This window comes from Podarcis pityusensis, assembly GCF_964106645.2.
Source record: "Podarcis pityusensis genome assembly, chromosome: 4".
NCBI lineage: Eukaryota > Metazoa > Chordata > Lepidosauria > Squamata > Lacertidae > Podarcis > Podarcis pityusensis.
The window spans coordinates 5,423,502-5,449,568 of record NC_138027.1 but is presented as its reverse complement, the minus strand read 5'-3'; the positions used below and the strand labels follow the sequence as shown (position 1 = coordinate 5,449,568).

Below are 26,067 nucleotides of genomic sequence, written 5' to 3'. Positions count from 1 at the left end.
GGGACAAAGAACATTGGAAGCAGCCTAGGACAGAGCCGTAACATCAGTCCATGTAACTCAGTATTGTCCACACTGACTGCCAGCAGCTTTCCAGGGTGTCAGACACGGAGTCCTTCTCAGCCATACTTGGGAGGTGACTCTGGGACCTTCTGCATGTAAGGCACGTGTTCTACCTAACCGTTCTCCTCCAAATTATGAGCCACATGGAGAACACGGGAAGCTGTGGCTGATCTTTGGTCCAGCTGGCTCAGTAATGTCCACACTGGTTGGCAGGGTTTCAGAAAGGGAGCCTTTTATAGCCCTACTCCAGTGGTGGCCAAACTTGGCCCTCCAGCTGTCTTGGGACTACAACTCCCATCATCCCTGGCCACCGGTCCTGTTAGCCAGGGATGATGGGAGTTGTAGTCCAAAAACAAGTTTGACCACCACTGCCCTACTCGAACTGTGTTGCACCTGCTTCTCCTTCCTTGGAGATGATTCTTCCGAGGGTCCTCTAGTCCAACCCCCTTTAATGCTGGAATCTCAGCTCAATGATCCCTGACAAATGGCCATCCAACATCTGCTTAAAAACCTCCAAGTCAGGAGAGTCCACAACCTCCCAAGGGAGACCGTTCCACTGCTGAACAGCTGTTGCTGTCAGAAAGTTCTTTCTGATGTTTCATCAGAATCGCCTTTCTTGTAACTTGAAGCCATGGGTTCGAGTCCTACCCTCCAGAACAGGAGAAAACAAGCCTGAGAGCTTGAGATGGTAATAATTTTATTATTTATACCCTGCCCATCTGGCTGGGTTGCCCTAGCCGGTCTTTCCTGTGACAGCCCTTTAGATTTTTGAAGGTGGCTGTAATCTCTCCTCTCACTCTCCTTTTTCCAGGCGAAACATTCTCAGCTCCTTCAACTGTTACACACAAAGACACACATTTGTGGTGCTGACTGTAGTTTTACAGACCCTCTAAGTGTCCCTATTTTCCAGGGACAGTCCTGGTTTTACAGAAGCTGTCCCAGTTTCTGAAATGACCCTGGAATGTACCTATTTGCATTGGAGGGTTTGGCGTTATGCGAACCCTGAGCCAAGGAGATAAGTAATTGTACAGCCCTGTATAGTTGTTATTATTATTATTATTATTATTATTATTATTATTTTAAAAAACATATTTTGGAAGCTGCTCAGAGTGGCTGGGGCAACTCAGTAAGACGGGTGGGGTATGATGATGATGATGATGATGATGATGATGATGATGATGGAATAGGACCACCCCATTTTCACCGGAGAAATGTTGGAGGGTGTGGTTTTAGATGTATTTGTAAGCTGCTTTTCAGAGAAGTGCATTTGAGGAAGAGACGGGTTAAATGAATCAAATAAATAGATAGATAAATATGGCCAGGCAGGGCGGGATTTAGGTTTGATGAGACCCTCAGCTCCTGAAGGTAATGGGGCCCTTTATATGTCCAGCTGTTCTTTGTCAACAACATATTGCCACTGTTTTTTGTGTTGAATATATGCTATATGGTAATTTATGAACCCAATAGGTATCTCAAGCCATTTGCTTATAACAAAGTATGCATTTTATCAAAGGAATTGTTGAACTGAAATACAATTAAGAAGAAGTATATTAACAGTGAAATAATTATTAAGCTCTAGCTTGAAATGATTTTTTATTCATCACAAACTTAATAATGCAAACACACTGGCATTTGGCAACAACAAAAGTTCATTTAGAAACACAATTTACAAAGACTCATAACCTAGTCTCTAGAAAGTCGCTATAACATGACATAATAATAGGTGTAAATATATGGTGCAAACTACTAATAATGATAAATAGCAGAATGTAGGCACCCTATATATAGAAAGGAGCAAACCAGTGATATTTTAGGGAGCAGGCCAGCAGGTGAGGCCCATAACTTACACCATAGGAGCCTAAATAACACAAAACACTGTTGCTGTTTGTAGGTTTTATTTTATTTGTTTTTTATCGTATATTTTGGAAATGTACACCCAGTTTTCTTTTCTTTAAATTTTTTGGGGCCCCCAATAGAGTGGGGCCCTAAGCTATAGCTTGCTTAGCTTCTACGTAAATCCGGCACTGTGGCCAGGAGAGCAAGAGCTGATGGCCTTCCTTGGCCATCTGGACAGGAAAAAGATTTTTTGCCAAGTGAATGCTGGGAGGGAGAGCACCAGACATGTGACTTCATAGGGACGTGGCTCCCGGCTCTCAGCCCATCCCTGTGACTGATGGCCCCTTGAGGGCACAGCGCACCTCGAGATAGGCTCTGTTTAATGGGCTTCCTTTCCTGGCTGTGTGAGAATAATGATGTTCCGATGGATGTCTCAGGCACTGACATCAGTCACTGCCAGTGGCTATGGGTCCCTGCTTAATGGCCTGGAGAGTCATGAACTCATCTCTCCTCCAGGCCTGCTCAAGCTCTCCATCACAGACAAATGGCAAGACACCGGTTTGACGGCTCTCGGTGCCAGCCTCTCTGTTATGCTGAGATGATCTTATTGCCTCATTTGTTTTTTTAAAAAAAGCGACAGCAACCCCTCTGCTCCCCCCACCAACCTTCCTGCAGAGCAAGGTTGTGAGGCTTTTGGAAAAGCTTCAGTAGCTGTGTTGTACCTCTGCTGTCAGGGACGTGGGTGGCGCTGTGGGTTAAACCACAGAGCCTAGGGCTTGCCGATCAGAAGGTTGGCGGTTCGAATCTCCGCAACGGGGTGAGTTCCCGTTGCTCGGTCCCTGCTCCTGCCAACCTAGCAGTTCGAAAGCACGTCAAAGTGCAAGTAGATAAATAGGTACCACTCCAGTGGGAAGGTAAATGGCATTTCCGTGCACTGCTCTGATTCACCAGAAGCGGCTTAGTCATGCTGGCCACATGACCCGGAAGCTGTACACCGGCTTCCTTGGCCAATAAAGCGAGATGAGCGCCGCAACCCCAGAGTTGGCCATGACTGGACCTAATGGTCAGGGGTCCCTTTACCTTTTAACCTCTGCTGTCAGGGACGTGGGTGGTGCTGTGATCTAAACCACAGAGCCTAGGACTTGCTGATCAGAAGGTCGCTGGTTCAAATCCCTGCGACAGGGTGAGCTCCCGTTCTTCGGTCCCAGCTCCTGCCCACCTAGCAGTTCGAAAGCACATCAAAGTGCAAGTAGATAAATAGGTACCACTCCGGCGGGAAGGTAAACGGTGTTTCCATGCGCTGCTCTGGTTTTCCAGAAGCAGCTTAGTCATGCTGGCCACATGATCCGGAAGCTGTACGCCGGCTCCCTTGGCCAGTAAAGCGAGATGAGCACCTCAACCCCAGAGTCGTCTGCGACTGGACTTAACGGTCAGGGGTACCTTTACCTTTTTACCTCTGCTGTCAAATGTTGGTTGCCGGTTGCTGCGGTACATAAGAACATAAGAAAAGCCTGCTGGATCAGGCCAATAGCCCCACCTAGTCCAGCATCCTGTTCTCACAGGGCCGGCGAGATGCCTCTGGGAAACCCAAAAGCAGGATTTGAACACAAGAGCACTCCTCCTGTGGTTTCCAGCAACTGGTATTCAGAAGCTTTGCTGCCTCCAACTGTGGAGGAAGAGGAGCAGAGCCACCCTGGCTAGGAGCCATCGATAGCCCTTTCCTCCTCCATGAATTTCTCTAATCCTCTTTTAAAACCATCCACATTGCTGGCCATCCCTGTCTCCTGTGGAAGTGAGTCCCACAGGTTAACTGCTACAAGGCCAGCCTAGATAGGACCAGCTTCCTGGCTGCAAATTTTCAGATTTTCCCCTGCAAACAGGGTTTCATTTGGAGTGTTCTGAAGACCTCACCTGCTGAAAGACTGAAACTCTCTGCAACCCATTCTGAATAAAAAGAATGGGTGTATTTCTGAAAACCAAGATCATCTGGTGTGCTCTGGAGGATCAAGCAATTGAAATTCAAATAAAAGAAACCCGAAATGCATTTTTTAAGGGAAAAGAAACCCCACGACATAGGAGTCCATTGTTTGAACATGCAGAGACCTGATGAATGAGATCTGACTGTTTGTGTTTGGCAACTGGGGATTTTGTTTCTCCTTCATAGAAGAGTGAATCTAAGTATGTACAAAAGTACATAAAAAAACCAGGAACTGCAGCATAGATTTCCCCTTGGAGCAGAGGAGGAGCCACCTTCTTCCTGTGACTTGAATTCCAATGCCAGACATACTAACTGAAGACTGATTCAGTTTACTGCCCAGCCCTCTTCACACGCTGCCTCGTTTTAGAAAGAAGAAGAATTTTAAAAGCACAGCATGTACACTTCATTCAGTTTTGTTCCTCCTTGGGGAAGCGGGAGGGAATAGGTTTTGCAAAAGTTTGAAAAACAGCTCCAGGGGAAGTGGCTGTGACAACATAGGGAGGGAACAAATCAGCACTGGGCACGGCCAGCTTCAGCTGTGAGCTGGCCAATCAGGGCTGTGGCCAGCCAGCTTCAGCTGCCAACAGGAGGAATATGTTACCTCTTCCCTTCCCTCAACAGCCACAAAATTAAAAGACGCCTGCTTCTTGGGAGAAAAGCAATGACAAGCCTAGACAGCATCTTATAAAGCAGAGACATCACCTTGCCGACAAAGGTCCGTATAGTTAAAGGTATGGTTTTGCCAGTAGTGATGTATGGAAGTGAGAGCTGGACCATAAAGAAGGCTGATAGCCGAAGAATTGATGCTTTTGAATTCTGGTGCTGGAGGAGACTCTTGAGAGTCCCATGGACTGCAAGAAGATCAAACCTCTCCATTCTGAAGCAAATCAGCCCTGAGTGCTCACTGGAAGGACAGATCCTGAAACTGAGGCTCCAAGACTTTGGCCACCTCATGAGAAGAGAAGACTCCCTGGAAAAGACCCTGATGTTGGGAAAGATGGAGGGCACAAGGAGAAGGGATGACAGAGGACGAGATGGTTGGACAGTGTTCTTGATGCTACCAGCATGAGTTTGACCAAACTGGGGGAGGCAGCGGAAGACAGGAGTGCCTGGCGTGCTCTGGTTCATGGGGTCATGAAGAGTCGGACATGACTAAACAACTACAAGCCCTTCCTTCCTTCCAAATCATTTCACAGAAGGTTGAACATCTGAACAAAACTAACACAACAGATGCACCACTCAAATTATATATGTCTGGATGCACCCATGAATTTTGAGAGCTGGCGCCTATTCTGGTGCCCATGCTTTCAAGTTTGCTGATGGCACCAACCTGTTCAGGATGGTTAAAGCAAAGAGGGATTGCAGGACCTCTCCAAACTGAGTGGATAGATGGTAAAATGGCAAATGCAAATCAGTGTCAGCTGTTGCAAATTTATGCATATTAGGGCAAAAAACAATAACCCCAAAACCTTAGTTTCACCTCTGTACTCCTGGGGTCTGAACTGGCAGCGACAGACTAGGAGGAAAAATGGGGGGGGGGGGAATAAGGATCATAGAATAGAATCATAGAATCATAGAGTTGGAAGAGACCACAAGGGCCATCGAGTCCAACCCCCTGCCAAGCAGGAAACACCATCAGAGCACTCCTGACATATGGTTGTCAAGCCTCTGCTTAAAGACCTCCAAAGAAGGAGACTCCACCACACTCCTTGGCAGCAAATTCCACTGTCGAACAGCTCTTACTGTCAGGAAGTTCTTCCTAATGTTTAGGTGGAATCTTCTTTCTTGTACTTTGGATCCATTGCTCCGTGTCCGCTTCTCTGGAGCAGCAGAAAACAACCTTTCTCCCTCCTCTATGTGACATCCTTTTATATATTTGAACATGGCTATCATATCACCCCTTAACCTCCTCTTCTCCAGGCTAAACATGCCCAGCTCTCTTAGCCGTTCCTCATAAGGCATCGTTTCCAGGCCTTTGACCATTTTGGTTGCCCTCCTCTGGACACGTTCCAGTTTGTCAGTGTCCTTCTTGAACTGTGGTGCCCAGAACTGGACACAGTACTCCAGGTGAGGTCTGACCAGAGCAGAATACAGTGGCGCTATTACTTCCCTTGATCTAAGGATGATATGTTTCTGGATAATATGTTTTGTCTTAATTTTGAATAGAAAAAGAAGAAGACATGGACCAGGAAAGCACACACCCGTGCCTAAAAAACACGAAGGAACGCCCTGGTGCATCTGCGACAGCACAACCGGATGCATTCATCTGCCCTGGCTGCAACAAAACATGTCTCTCCTGTATTGGTCTCTGCGGCCACAACAGGTGCTGAAACTCTCTGATGGTTTGACTTCACCCCCAAAGGAACACTCCTCCATTGGGATGATGCCCTTAGTGCAATCCATCGGGCACCTCCTTGCGTTCTCAGGAGCCGGGTTGTGGTGCCTTGGCTGGACAGCTGCTGAGCTGCTTCAGCACCCTAGGGATGCTGGACAGCTCCTTGGCCTTGCCAATCAGAAACCAAGCCCCACCGCAGAGGAGGAGGTGGCGGCAGAATGCTAGAGACAACTGCAAGTCCATTCTGAGTCTCCCTCCCTTGATGCTGGAAGAATGCTGATCCTGTGGGATATCCATGAGGCGAGGTCCGTGTCCAGTCCGAGGTTGAGGGTGCAGTATGGATGCAGTCCGTCAGAGGTGAAGCTGGGTCCAAAGCAGGGAGTCGAGTGAGGTCAGGAGTTCTGCCAGAAGAGCAGGACAGGGTGCAGGCAGGAACTGGCTACCAACAATGTTGCACCCGCAACCTGGGACTGGGGCTGGCTGACTTTTATCTGCCCTGAGGCATAGGGCGGCCCCGATCCTCTGGTGACTCGCCTCTCCTGGCCTGGAGGCGAGCACTCCTCCTGCGGGAACTTAGTTCACTCCGCCTCTCTGCCCAGGAGAAGCTGGAGGGTTACCGGACCCAGAGGCAACCTCAGCTTTCTCTGATGGGGCTGAGAGTGGAGCACCTGCAGGTAATGGGTCCTTCATCACCTCAGGGCCAGAGCAGACTCAGCTGGTGCCTGCACCTGAGGATCCAGCACAGGTGAGGGCCCTTCAGGCTCATGCCCCAGCCCCGGCTCAGCTGGTTCTGGAGGCGGGGAATCCTGTGCAGGCTGGGATTCCTCAGGTTCAGCCTCCGAGTCTGAATCCCAGACCATCACAGGAAGCTCAGCTCGGCAGCTTGCAGGTTGCTCCCGAATTTCCACGACCCTAGGGCTGGTTTCTCATGCTGCCGATCCAAAGACATGTTCCGGCTCTCTCTTGCTGCTCTTGTGCTTGAATCCTGCTTGATGGTTTCCCAAAAGGGGCAGCTGGTTGGCCTCTGTGAGAACAGGAAGCTGGACTAGATGGGTCTCCTTTTGCCAGATCCAGCAGGCCGTTCTTAATGCTCTTATTTGGAGAGCGCCAGGTTGGCAAAGACTGATTTTTAGCATGTTATTAATCTCTCCCTCCCTCTCTCTCTTTCCCGCAGGCCATTTACTCATCCCAGCCAATTAATCATCTGCCTGTCAAACAGCATCTGCCACAAATCCCAGCCACGCAGGCCGTCCAAAGTGGCCATATTGGGCCCACAGACCGAGGCAGACCAACTGTCGTCATTCTGCAGCGCTGAGAGCCTCCTGTCGTCTTAGGCACAGGTCTCTGGGCACAGATGGTTGCAAATCGAGAAACAAGACTTTTAAAGAAGTTTACATTTCTGTCTCAGATTGAAGGATCATTATTCCCTACCCCTGCCATGAAAAACAACCGCTCAGAGTCGTGACTGATGTGAATCTGAGAAGGAAACCAAGTGACAACTCAGCCTATGGTTTCCATATGATGAAGTGGCCCACAATAACCCCTTATCTTTTCCACCAACAGCCGGAGAGGAGGAAATCGATTGCTTGCTGCATTAACAGAAGAAGAGGCACCTGGATGATTGCAATGGCCAATCTAGTCCAGCATCCTGTTTCCACAAGGGCCAGCGAGATGCCCGTTATCCTGCAAGCAGGATTCGAACACAAGACCCCTCTCCCCTCCTGTGGTTTCCAGCAAGTGGGATTCAGAAGCCTTTGACAGTGGAGGCAGAGCAGAGCCCTTGTGGCTCATGGCCATTGATAGACCTCTTGCACCCAGTACTTGGCTGCTCCTTCTGGGGGAGAAGAAAGCCGTCTGCGGTGACCAAGCCAACCAGAAGTTGAAATTCAGGCTGGACAGGCCAGCACCATGATCGAGGGCACCAACTCTCCTTTTTTAGATTTTTATTTATTAACTTTTCACAAACAAAAGACAATTAATCAAACATTTCCCAGTAAACATTCACTTTGAAAAGTCGACTTCCTTCCCCCCCTTCCACGTTTTCTCATGGTTAACTTTTGCTGCAGTGTATCAAAATGAATCTATAACTTCTTTTCTCAGCTTTATTACGAAAGAACTTTCACTGTCGGGCTTACTTCAAACCTGCTAGCGTGTCAACACGTTTACAATATCTTTTTTTAAAAAAATAACCTACAAACATTTTCCAATCCTCCTTGAAATCTATTTCATTTTGCTCTCTGATTTTGCAAGTTAAACTTGCTAATTCTGCATATTCCATCCGTTTCAACTGCCAAGAAGGGGTGCCAACTCCTAGGGGCCCAGGTGCCTTTGACCCCCCCACCCCCGAACAAGGCCAGATTTAGGTTTGATGAAGCCCTAAACTACGGTAATGGGGCCCTTTATATGTCCAGCTGTCCTTTGTCAACAACAAATTGAAGCTGTTTCCTTGTGTTAAATATATGCTATATGGTAATTGATGGACCGAAAGGTCGGCGGTTTGAATCCCCGCGACAGGGTGAGCTCATGTTGTTCAGTCCCAGCGCCTGCCAACCTAGCAGTTCAAAGCACGTCAAAGTGCAAGTAGATAAATAGGTACCGCTCTGGCGGGAAGGTAAACGGCATTTCTGTGCGCTGCTCTGGTTTTGCCAGAAGCGGCTTAGTCCTGCTGGCCACATGACCTGGAAAAACTGTCTGTGGACAAACACCGGCTCCCTCAGCCTATAGAGCGAGATGAGCACCACAACCCCAGAGTGCGACTGGACTTAACGGTCAGGGGGTCCCTTTACCCCTTTACCTTTACCTTTAATAGGTATCTAAAGCCATTTCCACATGCAGAATGTAGGCACCCTATACATAGAAATGAGCAAACCAGTGAGTGTTAGGCAAGCTGATATCTCTCTGGAGAGGGGCAGGAGTTATGTGGGGCAGGGAGAGGATCCCATCTCAGGGCCCGGCAAATTCCTTGACAAGGAGCCGAGCTCAACAGATTCCCAGATCTCATTTGGTTTTTCTGGCCGTCAATGGATCTGCAGCAAGACAGTCTCAAGCAAACGCCCAAAGCATCCCACTGCTATGGAGGACCTGCAGTTCCTGAATGCTCCTTTGTCGAAAGATCTGAAACCTTTCAAGCAGCAATTGCAAACTCCGGGAGTCCCAGGGAGCTGGGTTAAATGTGCAAACCCGCCGTGCTAATGAAATATTCCCAAAGCACCGTGGCGGCTTGCAAATCACACCTTTTGCAAAGAACGGAGAAACAGCAACCTTAAAAAAAAAAAAGATTGCAATTAAGAGATTAGAGAAAGCGGTTTGGTGCATTTTTCTTCCCTGCCAGTTTGTTTTTTCACTGCTCCACCTCAGCAAAGTTGGAGAAGGGGGGCTGGCATTTAACTACAGATGGCATTGGATGAGCACAGAGCAAACTCTCTTGAACCCGGGCTGTGTTGCCAGCTTCACCAGTTTTTCATTGGGTGATGATAGGAAAAGTTGTTTGTTTTTTTTAAAAAAAGATGTTATCAGTTTTTTGGGAGGTGGGCGGGGTTCAGTCTGGATGATGCCCTAAGCCCCTTGTCATTCTTGGAGTCTTGTACCCGGGGAGGGTTAGAATCTAAGAGAAGATACTAGACTGGTGACTGGGAGCGGCTGCCGAGACCACATAACACCACTCCTGAAAGACCTACATTGGCTCCCAGTATGTTTCCAAGCACAATTCAAAGTGTTGGTGTTGACCTTTAAAGTCCAGTAGACCTGAAGGAGCATCTCCACCCCCATCGTTCAGCCCAGACACTGAGGTCCAGCTCCAAGGGCCTTCTGGCAGTTCCCTCCCTGCGAGAAGTGAGGTTACAGGGAACCAGGCAGAGGGTCTTCTCGGTGGTGGCGCCAGCCCTGTGGAACATCCTCCCATCAGATGTCAAGGAAATAATCAACTATCTGACGTTTAGAAGACATCTGAAGGCAGCCCTCTTTAATGACTGTTTTAATGTACAGTGGTACCTCGGGTTAAGGACTTAATTCGTTCTGGAGTTCCGTTCTTAACCTGAAACTGTTCTTAACCTGAGGTACCGCTTTAGCTAATGGGGCCTCCTGCTGCCACTGTGCCACTACCATGTGATTTCTGTTCTCATCCTGAAGCAAAGTTCTTAACCCGAGGTACGATACTTAACCTGAGGTACTATACTTAGGTTGCATACACGTGCAAATAACTAGCACGTATCCTAAAGGCACCACTGACCTTTATTTCAAGGAAGATGAACCCTGAGGAAGGGCCTGGGAACCCTGGATTCTCTCACTGCTCAAAGGTTAGGGTAGTGTAAAACACCACGATAGGGTTTTCCCGTTTTGCTAGAGTTCCAGTTGACTACACTAAATTAGCACACAAAGCTCATCTGTAGTCAGCACCTAAAATTAATAGTTAGAGAGATAGGACTGACTTCCGTTCTCACACTTCCCAAGCCTGGAAAGTAAACACAGACATGTGATGTAACAATCACACATCCAGCAACGGAGGAGTGAAATGCTAACAAGGGGATCGCAAGGGTCATCTAGCCCTAACCCCCTGCAACGCAGGAAGCATCCCTGATGGATGGCCATCCAACCTTGGCTTAAAGCCTTCTAGATTGATACTCATCACTTCCTCCAGTGGGAGTGAGTTCCACAGTTCAATTCTGTGCGGACGGACCTTTACCTGCCCGTCTGCTTCTGCCAGGCAGGATGGTGCCCCCAGGATTTTTCCAGGAGATGAAAGCAAAGCCTACACTGCAGGAGCCCACAAAGTGTGTTTCGAAGGTGACAAAATAAACCCGCGACCAACAACCTTGAGGGCATGGAAGGAAGGTGCACGTGTGATATAGAGGCACAGATCTGGCTGTCTTCCTTTTCATGTCAGTCTCCATTTCCAATTTATCTCCGGTTCCGTTTGATGTGTTTCGTGGATGCAATTAACAGCGGCTCGCCACGCAGCTAAACGAGATGAAATATGCCTTGCTGGCAAAGGCGGGGTTGGCATGAATCATCTCCGTCGGTTTTTAAAAGAATGCAAATCATAAACACACACACACACCCTTTGGAAGTTGAACAAAAATGATCGCGCTGTATACTTGCGTTTTCTCGCCTCCTGGGGTAGCACTGCCATCCCACACGCTTAAAAAAAAATCCAAAATCCGATGCGTGTTGGATTGCCTGCCTATTGTACTTCGCTGCCTACATGCCTGCCCCCTGTGTGTCAATCTGAAGCGCAACATGCTTCTCTTGACAGCACTTCAGAGACAGGTTTTCCTCTGCCCCTCCCTCCCTGCAAAAGCGACAGAAACAAATCAAATCTCTCCCTCTCTCTCGGTCTCTAATTTGTTGCTATTATTATTCCCAATATGCGCTTATTGCCATGCTGCACAGAAATGGGCCCTGCCGTTTGGCGGAGGGGTAATTCGTCGCTTTCCTGATCGCCCACGGTGAGCAGCGATTACCCCCCAGGCGAGCAAGCGAGCGAGGAGTGGGGCCTCCCTGCTGGTCCTGCCCTTCTCCCTCTATTCGGAGAGATTAGTGGTGGCCTTAACCTCTTTATAACACAGGGAAGGGGGAAGAGAGTGGCGTGAGCCCCATTTTGGCCCTTTTGATCCCTGGGGAAAGATCACCCCTGCCATTAGAGGACTTGGTGGCTGTGAGCTATTGACGCCGTTGGACTTTTTAGAGCTTGGCTGCATCTTCTGGTCTAGGTTTTATTTTGCAGGGTGATGGGGAGGCGACAAAGACACCCCACGAAATTGGGAGGCAGTCACATCTCACTGAAATTTCAGGGTTTCGGAGATTTGGCTGGCCTTAGGCAAGAGGGCTGAGGGCGTTTATTTTTCCTCTTTTCTTTTCTTTCTTTCTTTTTAAAAAAAGACTTTTAAAGAAATGGGTGGGCAGTTGGTTGTCTGAATCCCAGGGAAGTTTGCATGCACTTTGTACACGTGGTATTATTTCTCCCTTCCCAAGGGAGCCAGTGTGGTGTAGTGACAGAGAGCCAGTGTGGTGTAGTGGTTAAGAGCGATAGTCTCGTAATCTGGTGAACCAGGTTTGCTTCCCCGCTCCTCCACCTGCAGCTGCTGGGTGACCTTGGGACAGTCACACTTCTCTGAAGTCTCTCAGCCCCACTCACCTCACAGAGTGTTTGTTGTGGGGGAGGAAGGGAAAGGAGAGTGTGAGCCGCTTTGAGACTCCTTAGGGTAGTGATAAAGCGGGATATCAAATCCAAACTCTTCTTCAGAAGGTCCCAGGTTCAGTCCCAAATGACTTTTCTATGTAGGGCTGGGAAAGCCCCAGGTCCAAAACCCTGAAGGCATTTAGGCAGGAAGAACCAGCTGCACAAATATAGAATGGGGGACACCTGGCTTACTAGCAGTACATGTGGAAAGGATCTAGGGTTCTTGGTAGACCACAAGCTGAACATGAGTCCACAGTGTGATGCAGCAGCAAAAAAGCTAGTGCTATTCTAGGTTGCATCAACAGAAGTCTAATGTCCAGCTCAAGGGAAGTCATGGTCCCACTCTATCTGTTCTGTCTTGGTCAGACCACACCTGGAGTCCTGTGTCCAGTTCTGGGCACCACATTAAGAAGGATGTTGAGAAGCTGGAAGATGTGCAGAAGAGGGAGACCAGGATGATCAAGGGTCTGGAAGGCAAGCCGTATGAGGAACGGTTGAAGGAGCTGGGGATTTTTAGCCTGGGAAAGAGGACACTGAGATATGAGAGCCATCTTCAAAGATCTGAAGGCCTGTCACATGGAGGAGGGAGCAAGCTTGTTTTCTCCTGCTCTGGAAGGTAGGACTCGAACCCATGGCTTCCAGTTACAAGAAAGGAGATTCCAACTAAACATCAGGAAGAGCTTTCTGACAGCAAGAATTGTTTGGCAGTGGAACAGTCTCCTTTGGAAGCTGGTGGACTCTTGCTCCTTGGAGACTTTTAAGCAGAAGTTGGATGGCCACCTGTCACAGATGCTTTAGCTGAGATTCCTGCATTGAAGGGGGTTGGACTAGATGACGCTTGTGGTCCCTTCCAAATCTATGATTCTGTGAGAGCTTCTGCCAGTCAGTGTAGACAATACTGAGCTAAGTGGACCAAAGGTCTGACTCACAGAGGGCAACTCCCTAGGGCAAAGGAGGGGCCATGGCTGGACGAGATAGCATCCACCTTCCAGGCAGATAGTATAGTCTCAGTCCGGCCTCCAGTGGCAACTCCAGGTAGAGTGGAAAGGCCCCCAAAGCCTGCGCAGATGCTGCCGGTCAGAGCAGGCAGTTCTGAACTAAGTGGTCTAAAGGTTTGATTTAGTACAATGCAGCTTCCTGATTATCTTAACTGAGATGACTCAAACGTCTTTTGCAAAAGAAGCCGTCCCTGAAATGAGGGGAGCAGTTTCATCCAGGTGCCAAGAAAGGGTGAAGAAGTGAGCTCCTCTCCGCTCCCCCCCCCCGAAGCCTCATCTGCTATCTCCAGAAAAAAAGTGCTGAAAGTCCCTATGAGCAAACAGACCTTAAAATGAATAGTAGGCCATAAACCTCCGGCAGCTCCCGTGTGTGCAAGGCTATAAAAGCACAAGAAGTGTCCTGATAAGCAAACATTTGCCACCGGAATAGCGGCTGTGCAACTGAAGGACTGTTAAAATCACTCCTGCAGCCGTGCCCCAGTGCAATGCCTCTGTCAAGGGATGGCCGTTCACCATTCCTTTAAGAGCAATTCATTAGCCAGCTAAGTTGTTTGCTCCCGTTTGGGCTGGCGGCCCTGGAATCTCATCCTGCGATGGAGAGATGGTGCCGCTTGCACCAAGGTGCCAGGGCAACTGGCAGCTTTTATAAGGCCAGTGAGACTCAGGTGGGCTCCTTCCATCATCTGATCCCTCCGAAGCTGGTGGTTGCAGTACTACCTGCCAGCCACATGCAGCGGTGGCGCTGCAGCATAGCCAACATTCATATTCCCTGATCCTGCCAGGCAGTGTGTGGTTATAGGAATCGGTTTGCTCGGCTTATCAAGCATTTCTTCCCCAAGCGGGGAGTTTCTGCTTGCCCAGCCAAGGGGGCTCTGGGACCCTCATGACCAAGGGCAGCTAGGAGCAATCTGACTTAGCTGGACTGCAGATTTTAACCTACATTGCAGGGGGTTGGGCTGGATGACCCGTGGGACCCCTTCCAAATCTACAATCCTGTGATTCTAACATAAGACGCCCTCAAGTCTTAGGAAACCAAGCCTTATGAGGGAACCTTGCCGACACCTGCTCTAAGTTGAGCACTGCTTGTCTGTTTATACGGTCGATTTGCAACTGGCGTGGGACTTACATCCTCGAAGCATCCCCTTGGAACCGCCCCATCCAAGCGACCTTAGCTTTCTTAACCTGCTGCACTGGAAAGATCTCCCACCCAATGCAAGGCAGAGAGCTTTTAAGTTCTCCTCCTTGCTTAAGAGGCTCTGGAAGACTCTCACAACATCTCATAGGACCAGCCGAGATCTCAAGGGATTCCCTGGATGTTTTTACGCAGAGGTTGGATGGCCACCTGGCATGGATGCTTCAGCTGAGATTCCTGCATTGCAGGGGGCTGGACTGGATGACCCTCAGGGGTCCCTTTGCAACTCTATAATTCTATGATCTCACGAGAGCCTCCCAGAGCCCAGTGTGCCAGTCCGAGAGCTGCAAAGGGGCTGGGTGTGGGCAGGCTGACTTCTGGCCGACGGAGGCCGTCTTATCCTCTGGCACTCTGAGGCAGCGGAGCAATATCCGCGGAAAACGATTTGTCTGCCTGCCGCTGACTTGTTTGCAGTAGATAACAGCCAGGGGCTGTAAACAGCCTGGGGAGGGCATTAATCTGCCGCTGGCAACTGGCACCTCTCCCAGACTGGCTGTCGGGTTGCAGTCGAGTAGCCGCAAGCGCACCAAAAAGGGCTGGTACTAAGGAGGGAGAAGCAGAACAGCTGCCTCTGGTCATGTAGGAGCTGTAGTTGATGCAGCGCTACGGGATGCTGGCGCTGGTGGGAATTATAGCGCAAAGCACCTGGAGGGCGCCAGGCTAGGAAAGCATTCTCTAAACCTCCTCAAGGAGATTTCAGCTCTTAGATTTCTCCTTTCCATCCTAGTCCTGCATTTCATTGCAATAGAGCAGAGCAGCTGGGAGGGCATTAGCTGTATATGTAATTTAATGAGTGAAATAGAATAAAAAATTTTGAGTCACGGGGGTGTGGAGAGTATGAACTTAACAGTGCTGAGTTGGTCTTTTGGTTGGTATTTTGCTAATGCTGTTAATTATTGTTTCATTAATTGTAAATGCAGTCTTGATTTGTTAATCATATAATAAGACTTTTGCTTTAATTGTGACATTTAGCTCATTTTTTAGTTGTTCCTTTGTTTGCAGTGCTTTATAGATTGCAATTGTTTTACCGGTGATTTGTTAATTATTCTATATGATTTGTGATGCCCTATTATGTTCTACCTGTTATTTCTCATAGAATCACAAAGTTGGAAGAAAACCTGAGGACCATCTAATCCAATTCCCTGCAATGCAGGAATATGTCAGAATCCACTCTAACCAACTAAGCTATTATAAGGTGCTTTGGGAATCATTTGAATAAAAAGCGGCATAGAAATATAATAGATCAATCAATCCATCAATCAGTTCCTCTTGCTTTCTGGTCTCAGTGGTGGTGTAATAGTTAAAAGTGTCAGTCTAAGGCCTGGGAGACCAGGGTACAAATCTCCACTCGGCCGCTTGAATCTCACTGGGTGACCTTAGGTCACAGTGGCTGCATCTCAGCTTAGCCTACCTTGCAGGGTTGGTGTGAGGGGGGAACGGGGAACACGAAAACTCTGCATGCCCCCTTGAGCTCCTTGGAGGAAAGGTAAAGGTAAAGGGACCCCTGACCGTTAGGTCCAGTCGTGGCCGACTCTGGGGTTGCGGCGCTCATCTCGCTTTACCGGCCGAGGGAGCCGGCGTACAGCTTCCGGGTCATGTGGCCAGCAGGACTAAGCCACTTCTGGCGAACCAGAGCAGCGCACGGAAACGCCGTTTACCTTCCCGCCAGAGCAGTACCTATTTATCTACTTGCACTTGACGTGCTTTCGAACTGCTAGGTTGGCAGGAGCAGGGACCGAGCAACGGGAGCTCACCCAATCGCGGGGATTTGAACCGCCGACCTTCTGATCGGCAAGCCCTAGGCTCAGTGGTTTAGACCACAGCAACACCCACCTCCCTTGGAGGAAAGGTAGGGTATTAGTAAAATAAGTAAATGAAATCAATAGCTACCTGAGAAGGCTGCCCTCAACCTGCAGTGGCTTTCACCAAGAAGACTGCATATTGTGCTTGGGTTGAACAGACCCGTGGCCTGTTCTTGGCAGGCTTTAGCGAAAGGTTATAAAGCTCCGTATCTTGTATCCACACAGCGAGAGTGGCTTTATGTGCATCTATCTATCTCTGTGAGGTCACTGAAGTGGATGCACTTTATAGGTCCAGATGGGACCAGGAGAACATGCCGCAGTCGAGTGAATCGTAACTCAGATAATGTTATTTTTGCAGAGGAAGAGCCATCGCCTTCGCCATAACTGGTTTGTTGACGGCGGCAAGTTGATTTGCAAGTGATAGACCAGCAACTGCAGATAAAGCAGGGCGATTTGGAATCATTATGGGCAGTTTTGCATCCTTTCCTCTTTCCAGCAGAAACACAAAGCCTCTTATTTTTAATAAAAATAAGAAAAACCCTCAATAACATTTGGACAAAAACAGATTTAACAGTTACAGCGAAGGAGCAGGTTTGGAACCACCACTCCCTTCAATGCACATGTATTTTTTTTCCTCACCAGGGTCAAGCTAAAAATAAACAGGTTCTTCAAATCCCCTGCAAAACACAGCTGTGAAGGACGCCAATTGGCTAGCACCTGTGACGTCACGCAAACACCTGCACCGTGTTCGCCTACTGTACATTCTCCAGTCAATATGGAGAATTCTCTCTGCTCAGTATGCATAGCCTTCAAGAAAAATGTCCTTTCCCTGACCTGGAGTTCAGAAGTGTGTAGTCTGTGGCACCCACCCCGCAATCCCAATCTGTAAAAATAAAAATAAAATAAAAGGTACAATCAGAAATCACCATCAGGAATTAGCTGTTGTGAATCTGATGACACAGCAGTGGCTGAGTGAGCTTGTGAAAAGCAAAAGGCTTTGTGAAAGGAAATTTGAGAGTGATCAGACCGGCATTTTCACGTTAAGACCGAGAGGAAAGAAGGCAGCAAATGGGCTGAAGTTGTTGGGGATTTTTTTTGTGTTAGAGTGCAATCATAGAATCATAGAATTGTAGAGTTGGAAGGGTCCCACGAGGCATCTAGTTCAACCCCCTGCAATGCAGGAATCTCAATGCACTGTCCCCCCTCCACCATACCAGAGCCAGCTTAAAGGTAAAGGTAAAGGGACCCCTGACCATTAGGTCCAGTCGTGGCCGACTCTGGGGTTGCAGCACTCATCTCCCTTTATTGGCCAAGGGAGCCGGCGTACAGCTTCCGGGTCATGTGGCCAGCATGACTAAGCCGCTTCTGGCGAACTAGAGCAGCGCATGGAAACGCATGGAAACCTTCCCGCTGGAGCGGTACCTATTTATCTAATTGCACTTTGACGTGCTTTCAGACTACTAGGTGGGCAGGAGCAGGGACCGAGCAACGGCAGCTCACCCCTTCATGGGGATTCAAACCGCCGACCTTCTGATCAGCAAGTCCTAGGCTTTGTAGTTTAACCCACAGCGCCACCCGTGTCCCAACAGAGCCAATTTAGCTTTGCCAATATGCTAGCAGTTTCATTGCTGCACCACTAGGACTATATCTGTAGTATATTAACAGATGGGGAAATAATAAGAACGTTACAGCCGATTCACTCTCTTTCTCGACCAATAAAATCAATACCACATGCTATAGCACAACTCTTGCAGAAGATGGTAATGCTGGGGTTACACTGAGATCTCTTTATATGAAATCCACCCCCCACATAGAGATGATATCGCTTACCCAAGCTTCCCCTCCTGTGGCAACTCATGGGGTGGGTCGTTGCACGTCAGCCGGGTTTCCCCGTCCAGGAGGTAGACATACACTCTTTCCTGAGGGTTAAAGAGTACAGATTGTTATGCCATGTTAAGCCACTGCAGAATAAGTCACAGCGACTATCAATTAGCTCCTGGGCTAAGTTCATGGTGCTGGTTTGCGTGAATAAAGCCCAGTACAGCTTGGCACCAGAACATCAGAAGAGCCCTATCTTCCTATATAAATAAAAACATAAGGCTGTCGTCACACAGCACCCAATGGAGGATTTGCAGTGCTTGTCAGAATCCTAGATCCACATGAAGTTGGAGCCTGAGCTGGCTGCTTTTCCCAAGATGAAACAGCGCTGCTTCTGGCTCCAATTAACTCTGATTTGGACATCCGCTCGAGCCTATTAAGTGTGTCAGGGAGGCTGGCAAAGGCGCCCAGGAGACGCCAGGCCATTAGCGCCGAGAGAAGAGGGGGACTGCGGAGGGCAGGCGACAGGCCACAGTACCCAGGCACTGTTGGCACAGCTTTCCGGAATAAAAACCCAACTTCCTGCGTGCCTCCACCCCACCCCATGCCCCAGATAGCCAACGTCTTGCAACCTCCTGGAACAGATTAATACTATTTTGCTGCTAATTGTCTCCCAATGTCTTCACCACTGAGGAGCCTCACAATTAAATCCTCTTCAGGGGGGCTTAGCTGAATGGGTTGGTGTGGCTGTTCTCTTGGCAGACTGGCTGTTCTACCTCCCTCTCTTCTTATTCGATTGCATTGTTTTCCACTGCAGATGAAAATCATTTTCCCCAAAACAAATTTGGGAATTGCCGGGGGTTGAACTGGATAACACTTGAGGTAATAAGAATAAGAATATTTATACCCCGCACATCTGGCTGGGTTTTGCCAGCCACTCTGGGCGGCTCCCAATGGAACACTAAAAACAGAATAAAACTTCAAACATTAAAAACTTCCCTAAACAGAGGTCCCTTCCAATTGCACAATTCTAAAATCCTAATGGTCCAGGGCAAGCATAGGCAAACTTGGCCCTCCAGATGTTTTGGGACTACAACTCCCATGATCTCTAGCTAACAGGACCAGAGGTCAGGGATGATGGGAATTGTAGTCCCAAAAACATCTGAAGGGCTGAGTTTGCCTATGCCTGGTCCAGGGTGTGGCCAGAAGATGCTGGGCACCCCAGAAGCAATGCCATCTCTGTGACATAAAATCGAAGAATTTTAAAATTGAATGGAACCCCATGGGACCATCTAGTCCAACCCCCTGCAATGCAAGGATCTCAGCTAAAGTACCCATGGCAACCTCTGCTTAAAAACCTCCAAAGAAGTGGAGTCCACAACCTGTTCCACTTTGAAATAGCTCTTACTGTCAGGAAGTTCTTCCCGCCACAATGGTACCTATTTATCTACTTGCACTGGCATGTTTCTGAACCGCTAGGTTGGTAGGAGCTGGGACCGAGCAACGGGGGCTCACCCCATTGCAGGGATTCAAAGCGCCGACCTTCCGATTGGCAAGCCCAAGGCCCTGTGGTTTAACCCACAGCGCCACCAACTTAGATGCCTTTAAAAGAAGATTGTTACTGTTACCCCTGGACAGTTAAGTCCAGTCAAAGGCGACTATGGGGTTGTGGCGGTCATCTTGTTTTCAGGCCGAGGGAGCCGGCGTTTTTCTGCAGACAGCTTTCTGGGTCAGGTGGGCAGCAGGACTAAACCACTTCTGGCGCAACGGGACACCGTGATGGAAGCCAGAGCTCATGGAAACGCCATTTACAGTACCTTCTCACCACAGCGGTACCTGTTTATCTACTTGCACTGGTGTGCTTTCAAACTGCTAGGTTGACATTAGCTGGGACTGAGCAATGGGAGCTCACCCCGACGCGGGGATTCAAACCGCCGACCTTCCAATCGGCAAGCCCAAGAGGCTCAGTGGTTTAGACCACAGCGCCACCCGCATCCCTTGTGTATGCCCATAGGTGATGCACATCGCTGCACCATAGCTGTGGGTAGATGGGGTCCCCAACCCCAGAACTCCAGGCCTGCCGCAGACAACGAGGCAGAGAGGCATGCTGAAGTCAGTAAGCGCAATTCATGCCAGTCGTGTGGGACGCGGAGCCATTATCTTTAGCTAATATCGGAAATAATGCAGTCGCCGCTGAGTGATTTGACGTCCTGGTGCCACAGAAACATGCCCTCTGTTTTGTTCCGCCTCAGCTGTTCCCGATCTTCGAGGCCCTGATTTGTCTAAATCACCCCTTGCAGACAAATGAAGGGTTCAGCAGTCTCTCTCCAGGCAGAGCAGTGCCTGCAAATTGCTCGCTCTCCACCCGTAATAGTAACGTCTGTAATGAAGCTCTGCTTAATTTGGCCACGGAGACGGGCACTTTGCGGCAGGGGAGCAGCAAAGCCGAGCGTTGGAGGCTGGGTGGGAAGGAGGCAGCGGACATGATGCTGCCACGCCGGGGGTAGAGGAGGTGGAGATTGCTCAGGATTGGACCATCAGGACCTTGGTCCATCTAGCTTAATACTGTCTACACGGACTGGCAGCAGCTCTCTGGGATTTCAGGCAGGGCTCTCTCCCAGCCCAACCGGCATAAGCCCCATGGGACTGAGCAGAAATAAACATCATCTATTTATTTATTTATCCTATCTGTATCACACTTTTCAGGCAAACATGCATTGCTGTTGTTTAGTCATTTAGTCGTGTCCGACTCTTCATGACCCCATGGACCAGAGCACGCCAGGCACTCCTGTCTTCCACTGCCTCCTGCAGTTTGGTCAAACTCATGCTGGTAGTTTCGAGAACACTGTCCCACCATCTCGTCCTCTGCCGTCCCCTTCTCCTTGTGCCCTTCATCTTTCTCAACATCAGGGTCTTTTCCAGGGAGTCTTCTCTTCTCATGAGGTGGCCAAAGTCTTGGAGCCTCAGCTTCAGGATCTGTCCTTCCAGTTAGCACTCAGGGCTGATTTGCTTCAGAATGGATAGGTTTGATCCTCTTGCAGTCCATGGGACTCTCAAGAATCTCCTCCAGCATCAATTCTTGGGTGATCAGCCTTCTTTATAGTCCAGCTCTCACTTCCATACAACACTACTGGGAAAACCAGAGCTTTAACTATACGGACCTTATCAGCTCCAACTGGTACGCAGGATGAGACCCTCCCTGCCCACAGACTGTCTTGCCAGAGTGGTGCAAGCTCTAGTTGTCTCCCGCTTGGACTACTGCAATGCTCTCTATGTGGGGCTACCTTTGAAGGTGACCCAGAAACTACAACTAATCCAGAATGTGGCATCTAGACTGGTGACTGGGAGTGGCTGCTGAGACCATATAACACTGGTCTTGAAAGACCTACATTGGCTCCCAGTATGTTTCCGATCACAATTTAAGGTGTTGGTGCTGACCTTGAAAGCCCTAAACGGCCTCGGTCCAGTATACCTGAAGGAGCATCTCCACCTCCATCGTTCTGCCCGAACACTGAGGTCCAGCTCCGAGGGCCTTCTAGTGGTTCCCTCCCTGCGAGAAGGGAGGTTACAGGGAACCAGGCAGAAGGCCTTCTTGGTAGTGGCACCTGCCCTGTGGAACGCCCTCCCAGCAGATGTCAAGGCAATAAACAACTATTTTACTTTTAAAAGACAACTGAAGGCAGCCCTGTTTAGGGCAGTTGTTAATGTCTGACGCTGTATTGTTTTTAATATTCGGTTGGAAGCTGCCCAGAGTCGCTGGGGAAACCCAGCCAGATGGGCGGGGTATAAATAATAAATTATTATTATTATTATTATTATTATTATTATTATTATTATTATTATTATTACAGTGGTACCTCGGGTTACATACGCATCAGGTTACATACGCTTCAGGTTACAGACTCCGCTAACCCAGAAATAGTACCTCAGGTTAAGAACTTTGCTTCAGGATGAGAACAAAAATCATGCAGCGGTGGTGCGGCGGCAGCAGGAGGCCCCATTAGCTAAAGTGGTGCTTCAGGTTATGAACAGTTTCAGGTTAAGAACGGACCTCCGGAACGAATTAAGTACGTAACCAGAGGTACCACTGTATTATTATTATCCTATCTGTATAACACTTTTCAGGCAAACATGCCTACAAAGCGGTTTATGACAACAAGTAAAACATTCCAGAAGAATTTTTTTTAAAAATGCAGTTACTGCTACCACCTCATGCCGTCCTAGAATTGTAGAATCAGGAGGGACCTCCAAGGGGCATCTAGTCCAACCCCCCTGCAATGCAGGAATCACAGATAGAAAATCCCTGACAGATGGCCAGCCAGCCTCTGCTTTAAAACCTTCAATGAAGGAGAGTCCACCACCTTCCAAGGGAGACTGTTCCACTGTTGGACAGCTCTTACCCTCAGAAAGTTCTTCCAAATGCTTAGTCCGAATCTCCTTAAAGCCATGGGTTCGAGTCCTACCCTCCAGAGCAGGAGAAAGCAAGCTTGCTACTGTATCATATATCCTCTTTCCCAGGCTAAACATACCCAGCTCCTTCAACCGTTCCTCATCAGGCTTGGTTTTTCCAGACCCCTGATCTTCTTGGTCGCCCTTCTCTGCACACCTTCCAGCTTGTCAGCATCCTTCTTAAATTGTGGCACCCAGAACTGGACACAGGACTCCAGGTAATCTTATCGTATTAAGCACCTTGGTGAATTTTATGGATCTCACACCATGTTGCAATCTTCAAAAAGCAGCACAGCTGTCTTTTTAAACTAATAAATGGCCTAAGCAGGAACCCAGGTCCTTTGAGAGTAGGGACAACATTCTTCTTGCAGTTTGTGTGTGACACACAGACATTGACTGTTCCTGGAGCATCACCAGAGTGCAAAGCAGTATCTCTGGGATTTGTGATTTGTGTCAGTGAAAATAATAGCACAAATGTCCCTTTTCTGAAAGGCCTTTACTTTGATAGATGAACTTTGCAGCGTATGCCTTAAAAACAACTGCGGTTTGTTTCAGATGGTTTCCCCCCACGATTTTTTAAATGTTTCATGTATCGATTGGCAAATGCCACGAGAGCCTTTCTTTTCACTGTCTTGCAACTGAAGTATTGCAACGAAAGGGAAAAAGCTAAATAAGGCTAAAAGGATTCTTCAACACCTGCTGGATAGCCCAGGCCGAGCAACAGAGAAGAAATGTGTTATTAAAAAGAAGATCTCTCCAAATTTCTCTAGCAAGTGAGCCATGCTGCACTCTGGGAACCAGTTTTGATCTTTTTGTTTTAGATTTCTGGGGGGTGGGATGGGGGCTAAGCCCTAGAAATTAATAAATAGTAGGATTTTGATTATTTGGGGCGTGAAGGGAGAAATACAGGTTGAAGGAATTCCTGGGTTAGCCTACGCAAAATGACCTGGCCAAGATACAGCCATTAAGAAACAAGAGAGGGACTTGATGACAAGGACAAGATGAAATTACATAATTGAATATAAATATTGGTTGGAAATGGCTGTGTATAGTGAATACTTATCTACTTTTAACATTTTCACTTTCGATCTTTTTCTCCTACTTCTTTATTTTCTCTTTGTTCTTTTTCTCTTATAATTTATCTTTCATTTCTCCTCTTTATTGTGAATAGTATTTTATAGAGGTATAAATAACTGTAAATATGAAAAGAGGCAAAATGTTTTCTAATTTTTTCCTTGGTTACATGCATTTTCTCTTTCTTTTGTATTTTCTTTTTTTGTATATTTGTATTTTTTTCTAATTTGTACTCAATAACATTTATATTAAGAAAGAAAGAAAGAAAGAAAGAAAGAAAGAAAGAAAGAAAGAAGAGAGGGCCATTGAGGACCATTGGCAATGCGGAGAACTGTCCTCCCCACTTGCCCTGAGGTGTGAACAGAGACTGGAGGTTTGGAAGGTAGCCAGGGTAACTGGGTGTGAGGTGACAGGAAAAGACAGTTCTTAGCAAGGTGTGCTGGAAGAGGAAGGAAGAGGAAAGACTGGGCTCCATCTTGGGCAGGCTGGCTGAAGGCTGGCTGGCTGGAAGAGATGCCTTGGGCCCCAGGACTGCACAAGCCTCTTTTGGAAGGACCATGCTGTAAAATCAAGGCTCCTTCCGTGCAAACTGAAGGTGTAAATAGGGGACTAAGCCACATTTCTTAAAGCCAAGACAGTCTCCGCTGTGTCTCAATTCTCCAAAGGACACAGACCCTGGGTGAGTGCCTGGAACCCCCTGGACTCTTGCCACCGCTCAGCAGATAGAGGGGAGGCACTAAACTTTTGTAACATTATTCTGGGATCTAATTTAGCGGATCACCCAGGGCTGTGGGCACGCAGAACAGTTGGGTTGTTTTAATCCTGCTTTTTAAAAACAGGGCTGCCTTTTAGATTTTGCAATGCTTTGCTTTGTGATGGTTTTAAACGTATATTGTTTATTTATTGCTGTAAGTTGTTTTGGGTTACACTGGGGCTGGGGGAAGCATTGAATATGTTTAATGAAGAATATCCCTTTCTCCCTCTCTCCAAATGGCCCATGCAAATTTCATCTTTTCCACAAGGACTTGGTCCTGGGAGCCCTTATCCCACCTACAACAAAGCCAGATATACATGTCGCTGCATTTGGTCAGATTCAGTGCCCTTGTGCCTTGCATTAGACTGTAAGCTCCTTGGGGCAGGGATCTGATTCCCCCCCCCTCCCCTTTTTCTTTTCCAGTAGAATGCCAAGCATATGAGCCATGATGTGTTCACAACAAGAGCTTCGACACTTCAATGATTCTTCAATGATTCTTCAACATCAAAAAAGGATGGACACAGGGGGAAGGAGGTTTAAGGATGGAAGCACCCATGTCAAAGGGGACCATGTCACCCTGAAGTTCCCCCGAAGGCACCAGTGGCTCCAAGCAACCTCACGCTCTCTCGTGGTACAACCACACTGGGAATATTGCGCCGGTCACCGGATATTGTAGTGTTGAGAAAGGTTCAGGGCGCCCAAATGATCAAAGAGATGGAGAAAGTCTTTCTATGAAGAAAGTCTGCTGTGCCTGGGACAGGATAGAAGTTTATGACACAAGAAAGTAGACAGAGAAATGCTTTTATCCATCTCTCGTGGTCATCCAATGAAGCTGAATGTTAGATGGAAAAGTGGGATAGATATAAAACTTATGTTCAAAAATACAGTAAAGGTTCGCTATCTATGCTAGCATTTGATTGACGTTGGAGTGAGACTGAGCTGAGAAATAAGACTAAGAGCACATATTGATATAGGAATGTATTAGATAATACGTAAAGAAATATACAATAATAAGAGTACATTCATTTGTGAAAAAGGAATATACAACAGGAAAGACAGGAAGTCTAGTGTGTTGGTATGTATATGATTGGGGGGGGGAATTGTTTTTGTTTTTTCTCTTCTTTCTTTTTTCTTTTTGTTTCATTTTCTTTCTAGGTATATAAAAAAATTATATAATTTTTGTATACATGTTGGAAATTATATTATAGTAAGTCCTGTAATGTAATATGACAACGTTTACCAGTATAATATAAGAATGTTAACAAATAAGTGAAATGTAAATAAAAAAACCAAAACAAAATATAAACCATTAATAAACCATAAAAAAGAAGAAGCTGAATGTTAGAAGATTCAGGACACATAAAAGGAACGACTTCTTTGTGCATAGACTATGGAACTCCCTGCCACAGGAGGCCATGATAGCCACCAACCTGGGAGCCTTTAAAAGAGGATTAAACAAATTGATGGAGGAGAAGAGGGCTTTCTGTGGCTTCTGGCCACACTAGCTGTACTCTCCATCAGCCTGATCCAGCAGACTCTTCTGACATTCTCTTCTGACATTCTCATCCCCCCCACACCCCATGGGGATTAATA

At 47.8% G+C, this 26,067-nt stretch overlaps 1 protein-coding gene across 5 annotated transcripts in view; it reads right to left on the bottom strand.

The window, feature by feature from the left end:
* Window positions 1-26,067, bottom strand: part of PDE2A (phosphodiesterase 2A) — a 374,629-nt gene that overhangs the window by 67,840 nt on the left and 280,722 nt on the right. For all 5 annotated transcript variants that reach the window (XM_081001873.1, XM_081001875.1, XM_081001876.1 and 2 more), the window contains one exon: window positions 18,210-18,298. In XM_081001873.1, coding sequence (XP_080857999.1) covers window positions 18,210-18,298 — 89 coding nt within the window. The remainder of the gene's footprint in view (window positions 1-18,209; window positions 18,299-26,067) is intronic.